This window comes from Amborella trichopoda, chromosome 3 (assembly GCF_054954075.1).
Source record: "Amborella trichopoda isolate Santa Cruz 75 chromosome 3, AtrichopodaSantaCruz75HAP2 v2.0, whole genome shotgun sequence".
Classification (NCBI taxonomy): Eukaryota; Viridiplantae; Streptophyta; class Magnoliopsida; order Amborellales; family Amborellaceae; genus Amborella; species Amborella trichopoda.
Window position 1 is genome coordinate 29,375,132 of NC_142338.1, and position 20,088 is coordinate 29,395,219.

General features: G+C 36.2%; 1 protein-coding gene and 1 non-coding gene across 2 annotated transcripts; both read right to left on the reverse strand.

Annotated features, from left to right (window-relative positions):
- Window positions 1-911: 911 nt before the first annotated feature.
- Window positions 912-985, reverse strand: TRNAT-AGU (transfer RNA threonine (anticodon AGU)). The gene has a single exon. It is a non-coding gene; the product is annotated as a tRNA-Thr (tRNA).
- A 2,362-nt stretch (window positions 986-3,347) lies between these two features.
- LOC18430632 (26S proteasome regulatory subunit S10B homolog B) lies at window positions 3,348-19,976 on the reverse strand. Its single transcript, XM_006840781.4, has 10 exons — window positions 19,751-19,976; window positions 15,605-15,724; window positions 14,704-14,840; window positions 14,345-14,506; window positions 11,160-11,246; window positions 10,955-11,041; window positions 7,854-7,991; window positions 6,181-6,372; window positions 4,700-4,798; window positions 3,348-3,642 (listed from the first exon to the last, which is right to left on the reverse strand). Exons 1-10 carry the CDS (start codon window positions 19,848-19,850, stop codon window positions 3,568-3,570), a joined length of 1,197 nt encoding a protein of 398 aa, XP_006840844.1. The 5' UTR covers window positions 19,851-19,976; the 3' UTR covers window positions 3,348-3,567.
- Between the last annotated feature and the right edge of the window lie 112 nt (window positions 19,977-20,088).

A 20,088-nucleotide genomic window follows, 5' to 3' on the forward strand; every position in this document is an offset into this window, starting at 1 on the left:
CATAGAAACCTTTTCCATAAGTTTTTTCCAAAGAAAAAGCAAGTAGTCCCCTATAGATCAAATTTGGATGGAGGATGGTAGGGTCCCCTATAGATCAAATTTGGATGGAGGATGGTAGGGAAGGATAGATCTTCTATACTGTACGGAACATGCAAACCATTTCCAAAAATTTTCCCCTTCCCAAAGAAATTTCCTCGTATATAGGGAGGGAGCATGTAAACCATTCCCAAAAATTTTCCCCTTCCCAAAGAAATTTTCCTCGTACAAAGGATGGTAGGGAAGGATAGATCTTCTATACTGTACGGAACATGCAAACCATTCCCAAAAATTTTCCCCGTCCCAAAGAAATTTCCTCGTATATAGGGAGGGAGCATGTAAACCATTCCCAAAAATTTTCCCCTTCCCAAAGAAATTTTCCTCGTATATAGGGAGGGAGCCTGTAAACCATTCCCAAAAATTTTCCCCTTACCAAAGAAAATTCCTCGTATATAGGGAGGGAGCATGTAAACCATTCCCAAAAATTTTCCCCTTTCCAAAGAAATTTTCCTCGTACAAAGGATGGTAGGGAAGGATAGATCTTCTATACTGTACAGAACATGCAAACCATTCCCAAAAATTTTCCCCTTCCCAAAGAAATTTCCTCGTATATAGGGAGGGAGCATGTAAACCATTCCCAAAAAATTTCCCCTTCCCAAAGAAAATTCCTTGTATATAGGGAGGGAGCATGTAAACCATTCCCAAAAATTTTCCCCTTCCCAAAGAAATTTTCCTCGTATATAGGGAGGGAGCCTGTAAACCATTCCCAAAAATTTTCCCCTTCCCAAAGAAAATTCCTCGTATATAGGGAGGGAGCATGTAAACCATTCCCAAAAATTTTCCCCTTTCCAAAGAAATTTTCCTCGTACATATGCCGCTTTCATTGAGATTTGAACTCAAGACCTCCCGCTTACTAAACGGGTGCTCTAACCAACTGAGCTATGAAAGCATGTTTGAAAGGGGTTTTCAGAACAAATTAAATTCCATAGATTTCTGTGCGTAATATCTTCTATACGATCCTGTTAACATCACGACAATGTAGTGTTTCGAGTGGAGCGGGTCCCACTCTACAGTCAAATTGACGAATTTTACATCCCTAATTTCTCTTCATCATCGACCTGTTAATTGGACGGTGATAAACCATATTGCCAACCATATTATATAATTTTTCTACACACAAGCCCTCACAGCTCGCTTACCTTTTGGTGTATTTCCACGGCTAAGACTACTTATTTTTTATACAAGAATGTCATTGCCATTTTTAGCCATTTAAATTTGGACGAACTGAACTATACCGTTACTTTTTTTATTTTATTTTTTTTGTGGGGAGAGGGCCCTACCCTTGGTATGAATTAATCCTAAGATGTATGTTGCAAATCGTCAAGAGTTAAACCAATCAGGCCCGGGCACTTTCCTATCATTACTTAGAGCTTCAGGCTAATAACGCGAAGAACACAAGTTTGAAACCTGCATGGGCCAATAGCACTTCGGTATTTATTGTTTTCTTACAAAAAATACTCCTATGGGAGCATTTTTTTTTTAAAAGATTGATATATAAATATATATATTTTTGAGAAATTTTATTTTTGGACTTTATGCCGAGTCAATAACACATCGTCAACTACCTTATTTCACTTCTAGCCTTCAATAATGGTTGTGACCTCCTTATATCACTGATAAATGGTCTTATTATATGTATTTCCATATAACTTACAAATAGGGTAAATGATCCACGAGTCTCACTTTATTTTCTTAAATTGTCAACATATATGCCAAAATTTTTAATATATCACCAAACGTTTCCTTACTCCATTGTTTTTTAGCCTGGACATGAGTAGGTTGGGCCAACCCTAACCGGGGTAGGCCAAGGCAGGTAACAAAAACATAAAAAGGAAAAAGGGCTTGGTAGGGCCAGCCCTACCCTCAAGTTGTGGTCGCCTGGTCCTTGGACCACATTTTGTGACCCAAGGCCTAGGTTTTTAGGTTGGGCGGATCTGTGGGGGGGTGCTAGGCAGACCATTTCAAAAATGTCTCAATTAATTACATAGAGAAGACTGCCAAGATTTTGCAATCCATTGCCAAACCTACCCCAATTCTGATAGCTCAGAATTGGATCGTGAGTTTCACCAAATGGTTTGTATAAAATTTGCCAACATTGATTAGATCTAATATCTTTTTATTATTGAATTGCTCATTCAATGATCATTCTCCATGCCTTAAAAGAGGACTAACCTCCACACCCTTTAGTACCATTTCACCATCAAGGCATCTTGAAAGTAAATTGTATTCCACTCCCAGCACATGATATCTATCTAATGTAATATATGGAATATATCAATTAATAATATGTAATTTTTTACATAACTTGAAACTCACCAACCATTGCACCCCGGCTCATCTTCCAACGACGCCAAGAAGATAGGGAGATCAAAAAGTACTCTTTTGGAAGCCACTCAGTAAGGCATGTACCGATATTCTTTGGAGGCCAACCTCTTCTATAGGAGAGAAGAAAAAGCTCAAGTTTAGAGATGCGCATTCACAGTGCTCTTGTTAGAAAGTATCGATGGCAACCAAGATAGGGAGATCAGCTAACTCAATTGTTTTCGATAAATCCATTGAAGATGTGCACAAGAAGCAATTCTTTCTTTGCGAAGTACTAACTCGTTTTTCAAATACTTCCTCACGAGCTCCCTAACATGATTCCAATATTTTTTATTTCCCGAGTAACAGCTGATCACTGCAATGCACTACTGTCGTGCACTTGAACTTGATCGCAAGCAAATTGAGGAAGCTTGAGACTCGAGAAGATGACTCCAAGTCATATGTAAAGCATGATTTGGTAGTTTTGGCACACATTAAAGTACACAATTTAAATAAATAAGGCCGAGTGGAAGTAGACTGAGATTGTACAAACAATTTCAATAGGGTGAGGTTTGTAAAAAGTATCAACGTTATACTATTGAAAATAAAGTGCAACACAGAACTATGCTGGGAATACATTTTGGTGCCGCAAAGATAAGAAAATCTATTGTTCTCAATTTTGAAATTTAAAATTTCAAAAATGGTGACAATCAAGTGGACAAATGCCTAAAAATCTTGAAAATAAATGATCCAAATATTGCATCAGATATGCACTATTTAAAGAACTAGATAATGTCTATGAATCGCAAGGTCGAGATGATCGATTTGAAAGTTTTCCAATATAAAAATGACCTTTAGTGGGTTTTTTACGTACACCTTACTCGTGCTCAACGCAAAAAAGAGAGACTAAGCATGTACGAAAGAGAGAAAGAGAGAGAGAGAAGGGCAGATGGCAGCCAAAAAAATCATCATTCTTACAAAGATTACAATTCCTAGGACATCCGAGATATTGAAAGCGGGGAAGCACATCAGAAGGCAAATCGAGAGGCCACAAGCAAAACAATGCATATGGATATCTTGTACCCAGAGCTTTCTGTGTCCACTTAGATGCTCGAGCATTGTACGCCAAGTCATATGATAAAATTGCTCTTTGCCTTGAATTTCCAAGCTTTACTCTTTTCCGAAATCAGCACTGTAATGAGCACTAGATTCAAGTTTCTTGGCATCATTTAGTTTCCGAACAGCCTATGAACAAAAAATTAGCGATGGATCAATTGCTGCACTTTTTAAAATCGAACACTTTCATCTCTCTATCTTTCTTATATATATATATATATATATGAAAAATCTTCCCAACACCTATTGGAGAAAATGAACAGTGATTTCGTTTATCTTCATCACCGTCCAAAGTTCATCGCATGGTCACAATTGTTTGATAGTGTTTTATTTTTCATTTTTTTTTTCTACAAATCAGAATGATCTGAAATTTGAAGCATGTATACATCTTGGTGAAACGCACCTAATAAAAATATTTAAAAAATAATTGACCAAAATACCCCCAAAAATTTTTAAAAATATTTTAGTCAATTTTTTTATGTAAAATATTTTTTTGACATTTTTTATAAATTCGCCTATTTTTTATGAACACGATCTAAATTTCAGATCATTCCGATTTGTAGAAAAAAAAATGAAAAATAAAACACTACCGAACAATCGTGACCGTACGATGAACTTTGAACGGTGATGAAAGTAGACGAAATCACTGTTCATTTTCACCTATAAGCGTCTTGTAGCAACTTCCATATATATATATATATATATATATATATATATATATATATATATGAGAAAAATGATCCTATAACACCCTCTCCTACCCATGTGTGTAGGACTCCCAAAAGATCACCATTAAAGTTGATATGGATATCTAGAAAAGTCATATCACACACCCATATGATAACTTTTTTATAGATCTGTACCATTAAATGATAACCTTTTTATAGATCTGTACCAACTTTAATGGTGATCCTTTGAAGTCCTACACACATGGATGGAGGAGGGACCCATACGATCATTACTCTATATATATATATGGGAAATTTATCAGAATACATATAAGAGATCAACTATTCAATGATTTAATTTCAAATACGCATGAACACAAGTTGGAATGGTTAAAAAAAGGAAAAATGTCAAATTTTGATTAAATTTCCCATATGAGAGAGAGAGACTGGCTTCGTTCATTTCATTTTTCTGGATTTTAGGCTACTGTATATTAGAAGTCAATATCCTCAGAATTTACCTTCATGAAGTCCTCATGAATCACATAATCACGTTCTGCCCTAATTGCTGACATCCCTGCTTCTGTGCACACATTCCGAAGATCCGCCCCATTGAACCCCTGGACAAAATTCTCATAAGAACATAAAACACTTTTTGCCGTTAGTTTCAGCAGTTTAACATGAGAAATAACAAAATATAAAAGTTGCACTTTAAAATTTTATTTCATGATTTATCATTAGAGATGCAGATGTTCTGATAAACTACTCCCTGCAGTTTCTTTTTTCTGTTTGTTTACTGTCACAGAGAACTAACACTTAAAATCCTAAGGAATTGTTTTCCTCACCCATGTCTTGCAATTTCCACTCACAGCAAGCGTGAGAATCACAAAATTAACCACCGACTAGTCTGCCACCATGTGTTCTTTTTTGGAGGGTGGGGGGAAGTAAAATATGGCTGAGACTACCAACCTTATTCTTTTAGGAAAAGTTCAAATGAGGTCCTATACATTGTGGCTCCTCCCAAAAATCCATCTTAGAAATGGATTTACGATTTGAAAGGGCTCTTAAGCCCCTCTAGGACCATTTCCACTATAGATTCATGATTTTGCAGCTCAAAAAATAGCACAAATCTGATAAAGAATAATTAAAATGGATGGGGATGAATAGTTCAAAAACAAGCTTAAAATAGTCTATTATTTGAGGCTCAAAATCTAGTTTTCCTTTTCAAATTCACTATCGTGGTGGTCAAGATCCAGGTTCAAAACTCCAGTCACCAAGGTGACAAGGAAAAAAATACCTAATATTGGCCTAGGTGTGCGCCATGGACAGACATGTTCCTAGGCGTCCACCTAGGCAGGCTCATGGTGGAAGCCTGAGCGACCAAGGTGGGTTCCCATTGACACCATAAAACCGGTCAAGGCCCTTCTCTTCCTTGCCACAGGCCCATGTACTCTCCCCACATATAGGAAGCAATAAACAAAGACAACCACCAAATGTTTGATGCGAAGCCTCTTTCATACACACACATGGATCCACAAGGCCATTCTCTCTCTCTCTCTCTCTCTCTCGCCCCCCACATACAGAGAAGAAATGCCCCCAAAGTGTTCAATGGAGCCTCTTTCCCCTACACACACAGATGCATATGCTTTCTCTCTCTATCACTCTTAACATATAAGATAAGAGAAACAGATGACCGCGAAGTGTTTCATGCTGGGCCTCGCCCCCCACCCCTCCTCCACCCCCTCCAACCCCTGAGACCTTAGGGCCGCCTAGGTGGCCACTGAGCCATTGAGGCAGTCAGGACCCCTGGCTGCGTCCCGCCTTTTTGAACACTGTTCAAGATTATTAGGTCCAAAAACCATTTCTAAGATTGATTTTGAAGGAGACTGCTTTTGAATAGGTGTATCAGCTAATGCACCTAATTTTTTCCTTTTTATATTAGTTAGAACGTCAGAAATAACTGACTTATAACAACAGTTCATTATCCAAAGAAGGGACTCACCTCTGCAAGTTTCACGACAGCTTCATAGTCAATCTCCCCATGTTTAGCTATTCCAGCTGAATGGATCTTAAGGATCTCCATTCTAGCCTGTTCATTTGGTAATGGGATTTCTATCTTCCTATCCAGTCGCCCAGGACGAAGAAGGGCAGGATCCAGAACATCAGGTCGATTTGTAGCCATGATCATTTTAACCTTGTCCCATAATCATCATAATCAAAATCAGCAATCATCTTTCCTCCTTTATAATGATCAAACTAAGCAATGATATTTCTTAATACTTTTTAAGTAAGAACAACATGAGCTAGTCATTTAATAGAGTCATAAATTATTTATACAGGAAAAACCCCAAAAAAAATGTCAAGCATCCAGAAAGCTGCCAAAATCAAGCACAAAGATATATATGCTTTAATCTTTAGTACATATACTAATCTCACACGGATTTAATCCCTGTGTCATCATCACACAAATATCATCTCTCTTGTATTTGATTTAAAAACAACTTTGTACATCATCTCTCTTTCCTTATATGTAGGAATCTCTCCTTATCCATTAGATTCCTAATAATATGCGTTCTTTGCATATATTTCTCTCCCCATACAAATGTTTCCTCATAAAGGTCCTAACAAAGAAGGTTTCCTTTTAATATATTCAATTAAGATATTTTAAGCCCTGGCTTTTCTTAAAAAAATTTATTTTCAAGTAAGAAATGACTCTTAATTTTTGAATTTTTAATTATGCTGGTAATATGAAAAGATTGTTTCTCTAATACAAAATAAGGGTGCAAAATATTCAATTTTACATAGTAGAGTCCTACGTAAAGTTTTTTGCAGATGTTTGATAAAGATGACCTCTCATATTATCTGGATTACCTTAATTTTTTTCAATAATAATAAAAAAATGTAGCACTTCCTATATTTTCTACATTTAATCTCTATTGAATAAAAGATGTTTATGCCAATTTCAAATAGAAATTCAAAACCTAACTTGAGGCTCCACCTGACCTGAACATTGCAAAAGCTGTGAGCAAGCTCATTCCCATGTTTATGTTGCGATTGTCATCCGTGAGAAATGACAATCTAATGCCAAATATCAAGAAATACACAAACAATTTATGTATATAAGATTCCGAATTCAGTTTGCATATATGTGGGAAGCCTGCACTCCGAATTCCGAATTCCGAATTCCAAATTTATGTATAATTTATGTATAATTATATGTATAATTTATGTATAATTTATTTTGGTTTGTTGAGCACCATACATGTGGACAGCCTTGTGAGGTCTTTGTAACTATTAATATGGTAATATATTGTCAAAAATTTCCCCCAAAAAAACACAATTTAGTGTTCAAGCAAATGAAAAGGGACTAATTGGTGGGTAACTAATAACAAGTAGGGGATGGGTATGTCCAGTTTGCATGAATTATAGACAACCAAAATGAAATACCAAGTGAAACAGAAAGGAAACAGAAGGTAAAAACTAAACTGAATTCCTAGATTTTGGTTTTCATTTTCTTTTCAAATTTTTTATATTTTGATAGAACCTTTTGGTGCTTCTTTTTTTTTCCTTTGCAATGATTCATTTATTGTTTTCCCTTCAAGGAAATAATTTTTTGACAACTAGATGTACGAATGACTTATATTAGTACCTTGCGCCAATTGTAATGAAATCTACCTTTCCAAGTTGATCAAAGCCATCGAGCTGATTGAGTAACTCCATCAATGTTCTTTGTATCTCACGGTCTGCACTTGTGCCCTCACTGAAACGACGTCCACCAATGGCATCAATTTCATCCATGAAGATGATGCAAGGCTGAAAGGCAGAAACAAACCCTTAGAAGACTGTTGCTCATAAGCCACAGAGAGTATGCAAATAGAAGATGACATGTAGAGCAGTCCTGGTTTTTTAAAGGATCTATCAGATACACACAATTACACACACTGACACACACAATTAGAGAATTCTTCATTTTCAAACCTCTCTCTCTCCCTCTCCCTCACTCTGCCCAACAACTAACAAAAAGGTATTTGCTTTTGTTATTTCAACTTTGACAAAATGATGGATATAAGCATAACAATGACTATGACATCAACATTTTATGTTCTTACATATGTTCTTACAGAAATACACAAGGATGACGCATTCATTTGCAGGTACATGACCATCATGACAGCCAAGTAGGGCCAAAAAAAAAATATGCATTTTCAACTTGTTGGAATGACAGGAACTGCAAGTCAGTCCATACATCTACCAACACATGATCCACTCTCAAAAACCAAACACTAACATTTTAATTCGCATAAAAAATATATGTTACAGGATATGATGCAAAAAGAAGCCCACGCCGCACTTCATGGAGAGAGGCTTGCGCCTAAGTTCCCTGCCTTGGCCGAAGGGGGCCTCCTAGGTGGCCACTTTGATGTTCAAGGTATTCTAAAACACCCCAACCCAACAAAAAAAGAGGGGCCTTTTGAGATTGGAAACACCAAAAAATTAGTAATTTTTCTTCCTTTTTTTTTTTTTGTTTTTTGAGATCGAAAAATTCAAGAAGCTTGAGTAGTCTTCTCAAATCTATTGTTTTGGGATAAGATTCATTATGAACTATCATGAGAAGTTATAAGAGGATTGTGGGTGACTTTGAGCTTGAAATTCATCTAAAACATCGAGGATCGAAGATCGGGCAACCAAGTTTAGTCAAATATTTGAGACTTTGATTCTTTCAAATGTCTTCTTTGAGTTCTGGTATGAATATGAATCCAGATCGCAAATATGGATGCCACCAAAACAAAAATGGTCAAAGAAAATTCGGTGTAACCAAGAAATAAACAGCGGCTCAATATATTTTCAAAACACCTTGCCAGTAGAAGGGGGGATGCTGCCTCATTAAGGAAGTCCCAGAGGATATTAAGAAGGAGATGCCTGAATATTTGGATGTCATTTAAAATGTAAAGGTGGCAAGGGAGGGAAGCATAGCAGAGTAGAAGCCTGGAGTGAATACATTTGGTGATAACGAAGAAGATAAAAATGAAGGGGAGAAAGAAGTGGATTCCTCTCGAAATTCCAAGAGAGGAATTGGCTTAAGAAGGGACCAATGTTTGTCCTTTCTCCCTGGACCCTGAGGCAGCAATAGAGAACAGAAAAAAAAAAAAAGTAACATTTGAACACAAGTATAAGAAGGAAAACCCAACCATAATCATTGGAAGCGGAAGCAAGTGCGGGATCAAGGGATCATCAGTACCAACAAGTCCCTAATCTAGGAGCATCATAGGCGTGATCTTACTACTCTTCATGCATGCATACATAGTTACATACAACGTTACATGAGCACGCACGCATGCACACACACATACACATGCATGCATGCATACATATATATGTGTGTGTGTATGTGTTAAACCCATAATTCTCATATGCAGATGAGGATATTGAGTGGAAGCATGCAATTACGGATGGCTTTAATGAAAACCTTGAGAGGCGGATTCCTACTAAGTATACCCAAGATAAGATACTTGCTGAAGATTTGAGTTTATATACATTTTACATTAAAATCATTTGGAAAGTAAATCGTGGTGAGATAAGAGGACCAAAATCCAATCCATGTGATCAATCTAATTTGAATAATATTGTTTTTTAAATTTCAACTTGCATAGTCTCAAGTGATGTTATAGTTATTGTACACTTGATTTCTTATTAGTTACACCTTATAAATTACAAACTTTGACTTACAATTTTAAAATTCTAAACAATGTTCTAATGTAATTGCAAGCCAACAATGGAGCCAAACATGGGAGTAGTGCTCCCAACTTAGTAACTTAGAAAATGGCCAGCCAGATATTGAACTAGACCCCTAACTCATCTAGTTGTGCATTGAAGTTCATTCAAGATAGTACATTAGTAATTTGCATTTTGCATAGAGCATAATATTTCACATTATTATCAATGTATTACGAAGTTAATATTTTATATGTTGTAAATTAAAATTATGATCCATTGATTGTATGTATATAAACTACAAGAATATAAGTCCATGTAGCATATACAAATTACAAGAATATAAGTTCATGTAGCTCATACTTTTTTATACGAGTATGTTGTTGTACAACTTTATTAGGAGACTATTACAGATTTATACCACTACTCAAGTTCTCTAAAACCATCTCTTGCATTTCTCACAGGTGCATACAAAGAAAACGAACAGGCTTGAGCAAAAAAGAAACTCAATGATTTAGTCTCCGTCCAATTTTATCAGATGCTAAAGAAGCATCTTAATGATTGTGACAAGAGGGGTCCACTTGCATCAGAAGGCATGGATCAACCTTATATAAACTTTTCCTTTACATGTATGTGTATATCTGCATGTTTGGACTTTGGACTGCATACATGCATATATGCATGTGTAGGGTGCCTAAAGAGGTGCCCGCATCGCGATAGGCAGCCAACCGCCCCCTGGCCACGTATTGGGCCGCATCCCGCTTTCTATAACATTGGTCAAAGGTAGAATAAAAAAAATCTATGAAATGCTTGGCAAATTGATGAGCAGCACTACATCAATTTCACAGGAAGAAATGTACATTAGAACAAAATATATGAACTGAGAAATTCAGTCAAACTATAAACCAGAAAAAAAAAAATGATTTAGATGTTCTTTTCAGTTTTGAAATATAATCCAAAATTTACATTCTGACTTTTTAGGTTCTGACGTGTTGCTGCTTTCTGACAATCGATACAGGGAAATTTCAAGAGCAGAAAAAAAATAACAAGCATTGAGATCTTACTTGATGATCACGCGCATACCCAAACATCTCACGTATCAACCGAGCACTTTCACCGATGTATTTGTCAATAATGGCACTTGAAACAACCTGCAAAATATCTGATTCATCAAAGGTACATAACAGACAAATATAAACAGTATCAGGCATTCTCTGAGCTCAACTGGAGCTAAAAAAAAAAGTGTCTTCTCCAAGTAAGAAATCACACCTTCAGGAAATTTGCATCAATGTTGCTGGCAATAGCCCTAGCCAGAAGTGTTTTGCCGGTTCCAGGGGGGCCGTAAAGAAGAACACCCTGAAATTAAGAAGAGATGATTAATAATATCAAATGCATGTCTGCATTTTTTTTTGGGGCAGGAGGGGGAAGAGAGAGAGAGAGAGAGAGAGAGAGAGCCCTCCCTCCCTCCCTCGCCACCCAAATGTTGACAGTGGAATTCCTTTCTATTGAGATATATTGCAGGCTTGGTTATGTAAGCTTGTGATTGGTGGGACATTTATGTCAATTTCAAGATGGGTTGGGATCAGTGTTCAAAAAGGCGTAGGCACCTGCTAGGCGTTTTGGGGGCCACCGCCTACCTAGGGTGGCTCCCAGGAGACAGGTGGACTATTACATTTTAATTATTATTAATTAATTCATATCCATAAGATCTGGTTTTGGATATCAAATATTCACAAAATATCAATTTCATCCAAAGTTTATGACTATTCACAAAATATAAGTTCAAATCAGTAAATGTTCCATCTACAAATATGTAAAAATATCAAAAACGTTAAAAAAACTAATAGAATATCAAAACATCACACATTCTACAAAATAAGAACCAATTATTCTTAAAATAATTCGATATAGGACCAATTCATCATCCAAATGAGTTAATAATCAATTAATTACAAAAAAATTTATCTTTCAACTTCAAAAATGTAAATATATCATAAAAGAAAAAAAAGACTAAAAAAGAAATATCAAACGATTCAAAACATAATACCCTTATTCAAATATCACAATGGTAATGCTCTAAAAATAATCAAAATCAAAATGATGTCAACCCAAACCTCGTCTATTCGATAGCCATAAGTCCTCAAAATCGAGTAATACAAGCTCCAAAAACACCCACGAACTATTGCCTTTGTTTAGGGAAGAAATCGAAAAAATAAAAAATTTATCGATTTTCAATAAATCATAAAATAGAGGTTTTTCGGGAGTTTTTGTCTCTCTAGATGGCACATATTTCGTTTTGGGGGTGTAGAACATAGTTACCAGAATCTCTCCTCGGCCCCCACGATTCCAGTTCCGAAACCCGTTTCCACGTTTCCATTAAGGAAACTCCACGGAAACCCTTTTTTTGAACCAATGAAACTCGATTCTTTTATTTCAGAATCTCAATTCCGTACCTAGGTGGAAGCCTTTTTTTTTGCAATATAGGAAACTCGATTCCTTAATTTCAGAATCTTGATTCCTCACAAATGTGGAAAGCTATTTTCAGAACCAAGGAAACTCGATTCCTTAATTTCGGAATCTTGATTCAACACTTCTTTTAAAAATATTTTTCGAAACCAAGGAAACTCGTTTCCTTAGTTTTAGAATCTCGATTCCTTAATTTCGGAATCTCGATCCAACTGATTTAGAGAAACTTGAACCCCCTAATTGTAGTTAGATGCTCCCTAATAGATTGAATTTGGCTTCTAGCAAGGTTTAAATTTTGATTCCATGTTAAATGATACACGATTCTACAAGTAATGGAACTCATTTCGTCAAGGTTTTGAATCATCTACACCGTCTAAAACATTGGTTTCTTGTAAATAATAACCACAAAAGTAATGTTTTATTTTCTAGTGGATATCATGCTTTAAGGTCCCAAACGATAGCATTAGGCAGCATGTATACTAGAAGGGGGTATTATTATTTATAAGGCATGTATTTAGAAGGAATTTAATGAGATTGTGTTGCTTTTTTAGTTATCTTTATTATGTTTCTTATATTCGCGTTAATGTAAACTGCTATCGTTTCTTACTCATAGTTATGTGAATTGCTTAAGTGAACTTGCACCACGTCTCACCTATCAACATTGCTTAGTACTATACTACCGCTTGCAAAATGGTTATTAGTAATGTTATTTTTACTTTTTTTTTTCCTGATTTAAATGCCTATAGAATAATGTTCCTTATATTTGCGGTGATGTAAACTGCTTTGGTTTCTTAATCTTGCTCATATGTTATGTGAAATTATTTAAATGGCCATAAGATAATGTTTCTTATATTTGCGGTGATGTAAACTACCTTGGTTTCTTAATCTTGCTCATATGTTATCTGAAAAGACTGTTTATGTGATCTTACACCATGTATAGCCTCGCAACATTGCTCAGTATTGAAATACCGAATGTCAAGTGGTTATTAATAATGCTAATTTTATTTATTCGCCTCTAATTTAAATGCCTGTAAGATATTCAAATCATTTAATAACATATAAAGCAACACACATGGACTGACGATTCTACACAGCAACATATCTATGTACCACATATGTCAAAAACTCGAATCAAGTGATGTCGGAAACTCGATTCTGCTATTGTAATTCTCGATCTCAAACCAGCATGGATCACTTATCCATATACTTAAGAAACTTAATTCCAAATATGTTAGAAACATAACTCCATAGATGATGGAAACTCGAATCCAAATATGTTAGAATCACGATTCCATAAATGATGGAAACTTGATTCCGCATATGTCGGAAACTTGATTCCGCATATGTCAAAAACTCGATTCCATAGATGACGGAAACTCAATTCCGCATATTCATGAAACTTGACACTTGGAGTGTCAAACCCAGGGGGATGGGAATCTCGTTCCCAGCGATTCCTATTGTACGGACAACGATTCCTACAATGGGAAACTTCTGGGCAAGCACAATTTCGGTTCCTGAAACAATTCGGGTTCCCCGGCATTTCCAACAACTATGGTTTAGAATGTCCCCCAAAACTCTTTTCCCCCCTTTTTAGGGGGGGGGAATGAATAATTTTGACCCTAGCTGAAGGCATTTTTCCGACCTCAGCAACCTGCCTCAAGGACTGTAGCACCTAGGCGGCTGCCCAGACGCAGGCCACCCAGGTGCCCCGTGTAAATTGGCGCCTAGGAGTGCCGCTTAGGTAGCTGGGAGGCCGAATTTTTGAACATTGGTTGGAAGTACCCTTCCCACCCACATGTTGACCAGTGCAATTCTTTTCAACTGAGTGATCTAGCAGGCTCAAGTTATGTAAGCTTGCAATTGGTGGGAAATTCATGTCAATTTCAACAAGGGTTGGGAGTATTTCTCTTTCAGATTTTTTTTCTTGAAATTTCAAGAAAGACTTTTTTCATGATGAATATCAAATAGGGCCTTAAGTTCTCAATTACCTTTGGGGGTTTAATCCCCACTCTGATAAAGAGTTCAGGGTTCATTAGAGGAAGCTCGATAGACTCTCTAAGCTCCCGGATTTGATCAGACAATCCACCCACTGCAGAGTAGCTAATATTCCCAGGGTCCTCATGGAGCATGTTATACACCACTGGGTCCACCTGAAATTCAATTATTGCAGTTTGATCATCAGCTTCACCAGCACTCTTTATTGCTTAGTATGAGCAAATTGAAATTCTTTCATAATGAAGTAAATGTACCACATGCTGGTTTATGTCTTGAAATGAACAAAGAGAAAGCATCCCAAAAGGACAATTAAAAGAAGAAAGGAAAATGATAACAAAGACAGGACAATCACCTCACGTGGAAGAGCCCGCATAATTGTAAGAGTTGTCATATCAAGAACAACTCGAGTCCCCGCAGTTAACTTTTCCTTATCAACTTTGCTCCGGCAACCCACAACATACCTCGGACCACTACTAGCTTTCACAATCACTAATAATAAGCGTAACATTAGAGATGTAGAATTCTAGTTTTCTAAGCATACAGTATTATACAACAGTGATAGAATAAGAAAAGCTTCCTTCCATCCCTCAGTCTTTGTATGTGTCCTCACAGATAAACACAAGATTCACAGGCCATCAATTATATCAGTATTTAATTCTGTATGCGCATGTGGGCAAATGCACATGCTCAAACCCCATCTAATCACTGAAACTGCTCTCAGTGGGATCTGACAGAGAGGGAATAAGGAAGCGAGTAGGGTTCTTATCAGTATCAAAATCTTCTTCTTCTTATTTTTTTGTACTTCACTTTTTCTTTTTTATTTCCTGTTTTTGAAGATGAACTTATACTCCTCAGAAAAAACATACAAATGGTAAATCTCAGACACAAAATTAAAATTAGGCCATAAAGTACCAAATGCTCAGACACCCTCTGTTGTCTACTGCTTGATTTGTTTCTTTCCTTCTTAATGCTTTTTTTCAAGGTACATGTGGCATCACAATAATATTAGAGGTTAACTGTGATTGTACATCAGTTCTATTTTGATAGAAAAGTTACTAAATGAAGCAAATCACTTTGAGCACCATGTTTTGAAAATGGTAACAAACATCTCATAGGCACACTATCCAAATTAACCAAATTGCATTACTAAACCAGATTCATAAAATTTGAAAAGAAATAAGAGGGACTTGATAATAACCTGATCAAACTAGGTCACAGAGAAGAAGGGAAAGACAAAGGTACATAAAACTTACAACGCTCATTGTCAAGAGGTCTAAGAACTTCTCCAATAATCTGTCCCACACTCTGAAGAGACTTCAAATCATCTTCTGTTTTGGCAAACTCCTTCTTTGCAGCTTTCAGGTTCTCTCTTACTGAAACATTTTCAATGCAAACACATTTTACTTAGAAACAAAAGTATAACTCGCTAAAAGACGATGCACTAAAAGAACAACAAAAGATTCTCCATACCCATTCACCCTCCAATATGCATGTAGCCTCTTATACAGACACTAGGTAATGGCCAGTGGGCAGAGTAAGAGCAAATCACCAGGTAAGTTTTGCCAAAAGATAGGTTCACAACTTCATGCAATAGAAGGTCGTGTTCAGTGACCACTGGTGAACTACTTTTTATAGAATAAAAACCAGACTAGGAACTGGATGCCTCGAATTCTGGAGTTAAAATAAGTAGCATGAAAGGGTAGACTCAAAATCAAACAATCAGAAGGCCACATTTCCCACCAGGCTCCCTGGAGAAAAATATTGAGCAAGATCACAGATATAATTAAGGAAAATATAAATATTTTTATTCATGATTACTCTGCCTATCAAAATAAATAAATGTTCATGAGAAGTGTGGCTGAGATCCCCAAACCTCAGCCCTGCTTAAAACACCCATCAATAGGCCGAGAGCCAACAGTCTTCCTAACCTCTCCGCACGAGATGAAAGAACACAAGCAAAAGCTTGTTTATCTTAAAAATTTCCCTCTAGTACATCTGTACTTCTCAAAGGGACCAGAGGTTCATGCCAGACACATCTGATAACAAAGTGAACGGCTTCCAGCTAATAATGCCCAGAAAGTGTGTGAGAACATTTCTTCATTATCAAGAGAAATAAAGTGCTAACTCAGCAGCGAGAACCCTTAGGCATTAGCCTCAGTCGAAAGTCTCACCTAAGTCTTAGTAGCCTCAGGCAAGAAGCTCTCGCCTACATCTTAGTAAAGACATAAACGTCCACTTGACCAGCAAAGGACTAAGAAAATAGTCTTCCACTTCCAAAGTACATTAGTCCTCCACGTATAAAGTACAATTTTTTATGTCATTAAAGAGATTTTCCACTCTTGACAAACTGTGATAGAAAAGCAGTTGCCGTCAAACTCAACTTCATAGATGCCATCCATGGCTTGAAATTGCATCCAATGTCCTCAAAACATGGCCAACTGAGTACAACCATCATCCATCCAAAATCATAATCCTCCATCCTTATAACCCCCAAGAGCCCAACTCTCTCCTTGCAACTTCAAGTGAGATGAAAAGAGTCACCAACCTTCTTTGACCTCCACATGGCACACAGTGAGCTCTCTAAAGTTCCTATTACTCCACTTCCTTCAGATCCATCAAGAATTTGCAAGCGGACACAACTTATGGAGTATGGAAGAGACACAAAGAACTATCTTGGAGGATGGTAGCAGGCATCTTCAGCATCACCCATTGTGTGGAATACATGACAAGAAAGTCAAAACTGTTCTCGTGAACTTACAGTACATGAGGTGTCAACAAAGATACAAAAATTGATGCTTTAAAAAACATCCATGATTTCTCACTTCCTCACTTCGTAAAAGCCCACAAGAGAACCCCTAATATCATATAGATTACAAAATCCATCAGTTTTAGGAACCCTCAATAAAATAAATAGAAATTTAGAGGTCTTTTATCTACTGCTCTATTTAATTTCTAAAACCCTCAAGCAAACCCTATAATAAAAAATTTGCCACCCAACACTTATCATAAATCTATTTAAAACAGATAAAGAAAGCCACGACAACCACATGGTCTTGCATTGACAACCTTCCCCGTATAATAAGTGCACAAAAACCTCAAAAAGCCTAAACCCCTCAGCAAATGCATCCCTGTAATCACAAAAACCTCAAGATCCCCCAAAATTAACCTCATTCAATTCCTTCCCAAACAAAAAAACCCCTTAAAAACCATCATTCCTTCCCTGACTACGGAAAATAATAAGTAATAACCTCTTGGCAAGAACTCTCAATTTGACTACGTGATGCACAATACCTAAAGAAAACCCTATATATCAAGTTTTTTTTAACAAATTTCATAAATCACAAGCATCAAAATGACCCAAACAACCAGATTCCGAGTTACAAGAGACTAAATTTAAGTAAAAAGCTCCAATTCACTACCAAGCATTAGATTTTTCAATTCATAAAACCATGAGAAAACCCTATAAATGCCGATATCCTTCCTCAAATGCTCCCAAATTCACAAAACCCTAAGAGTAGAGAAAATGCATATAAAATTGATAAGATGCATATGCTCGGGAAGGCATGACCAAACAAGAGTTAGTAGTAAATTTCTTTTCGTTTTCCAATATTACTTGATTAGAGTCTACAGTAATAGGCTAGATTTCTGTAAATGAGTTCGAGAAATACTTTTATATCAATTTTGTTTAATGACATATAATTACCAATTAAAAAAAAAAGAGAGCAGAGTACTCACAAGTCAGCGCCCTAACTACTTTCAAAGTACCCAAGCATTCTTAGAAAGAGTTTATTCAGTAGAGCCATGCTTTTCTAAGGAACGAGGGACTTTAACATTTTTAGATCTACACATAAGTGTCCTTAAAATGAAAAAGATAGATGTTTGTTGGATTTTGTTAGATTTCTATCATATTTTAAGTAATTTATTATGGAGTCCCTTGAAGTATTAGAAATTGACATCAAACTTATGGGCCTTCCACGTTTAGTGAAGCTTTCTTTACGAGTATTATATTACATTTTGAGATATATATCTTATTGTAGCATGCAAGTTAATGGGAAGTGCATTGCTTACTGCTCTAACAAATAGGGAAATTTTTATATTTAGTTTCAATTAAAAGATGTTATATCATTTTTATTACTTTTTCTATTTAATTCATTGTTTCCTATAGCTTTTTTATATCCAATTTAAATTTTCATATTTTATTGTATTTTCCATATAGGATTTTATAATCAATTTCAACAAAAGTACTTCCATTTTGTATAGTAAGAGATAAATAAAAGTATTTCCTTTTTGTTGTGACAGTATCTGTTCTAACGATCATTCACAACAGAAATAACTTGTTATTTTGCAATTTGCTACTGGTGTAGACGATAAATGAGATCCTTCAAGGAGAGAAAGATTTATTTAGCGAGGAGAATGTCCCATAGAGTTTAGAGAGATTACACGTCCCCATTTCATTAAACCAATATAATTGGAGCCATTGATTAGTTCAGTGAGGTTTCCTAATTGGAAAGGATGAGAGAACTAGACACGAATCTTATCCTCATAAACTGGTTATTCAGACTTTGGAGTAGTCAAGACCGCATAGCCCACTTGTCTCATATATGTGTAAATCAACACACACTTGTCTTATATATTGCATATAGCAGCAGACAAATCGGTAATATAATGTATAAATCAGTTTAAATTAGTGACATGAGGAATTCAATAAACCAACATCTATCACTTAAATAGAAAAGTTGATGTTCCGAGCAGAATGCGAGTATCACTGGTTTGGTGTCCAGTAAGGTTCAAAATACAATCAGTAAACCCTGAAAAGGCAAGAATGAAACCCTGTAAGTTCAACCCTTGAGATACTCCATCAATGCCCCCATTCAGCTGGAAAGTTAAAGATCATCAACATAACCTAGTAGACAAAATTTGCATCTCTAAATTCATTAACCGCCTAACTTGCACAAAAATCCTACAATTATACAATTGTGAACATTTTATCACAAGAAAATGCTGTAGTTGTACAATTCTCACTTTCAACATGCTAAACTAAAATGCTCCATTCAATATTACAATCTGCAACAACCAACTAAAATATTTTCACGTCAGGGAAACTCAATTACTCTACTCCGAACCCTAGCTTCATAAACCCCATTAAAATAAAATGAAAAACGATAAGCTGCTAAATGAGAAATTGATAACTACATAGAATAACGGAATTTTAACAACTCTAATCTTCAATCCAATATCTCCTAACATAAAATCGTCGAATAAAGCAAGCTGAAAAACACACTCTTCTTACTAAAATCGAAATCAAACAAAACGATCAAAAAAGAAAAGTAAATCATTCAATTTCGGGTATTGATTGATAATTTCAATAAAAACAGAATAAATCTCAAAAAAAAAGTTACCTCCTCGTACTCTGGACTCCAACTCCTTATGCTGAAGAAGTTTTTTTCTATGCTCATTCACCGCATGCATTCGACGAGCTGCTTCATCTGATTCACTCATCCTCCCGGTTTTCAAAGGCGGTTTTGATGTTGGATCTAGCTGCCCAGATCACCACAAGCGGCTTTCCAAGAAGTTAATGGCGGTTTTCCTGTGTTTCCTAGGGTTTGCTTGATGAAGAGGAAAAGCAGAACTCACTGGCGCTCCTGTGGACATCTAATAGTTTGGGCAAACTTGGTAAAACCCCTTCTTTTCCCATAAATATCAAAAGTAGCGTTAAATACCCCATAAAGTTTTAGAG

Excerpts from the sequence above, each read along its gene's own strand:
- LOC18430632 (XM_006840781.4), bottom strand. The coding sequence starts at position 19,850 with ATGAGTGAATCAGATGAAGCAGCTCGTCGAATGCATGCGGTGAATGAG. Across the intron at positions 14,841-15,604 it reads ACCTCTTGACAATGAGCGTT|TGATTGTGAAAGCTAGTAGT; the intron begins GTAAGTTTTATG and ends GCTTATTATTAG. Across the intron at positions 11,247-14,344 it reads TGGGGATTAAACCCCCAAAG|GGTGTTCTTCTTTACGGCCC; the intron begins GTAATTGAGAAC and ends TCTTAATTTCAG.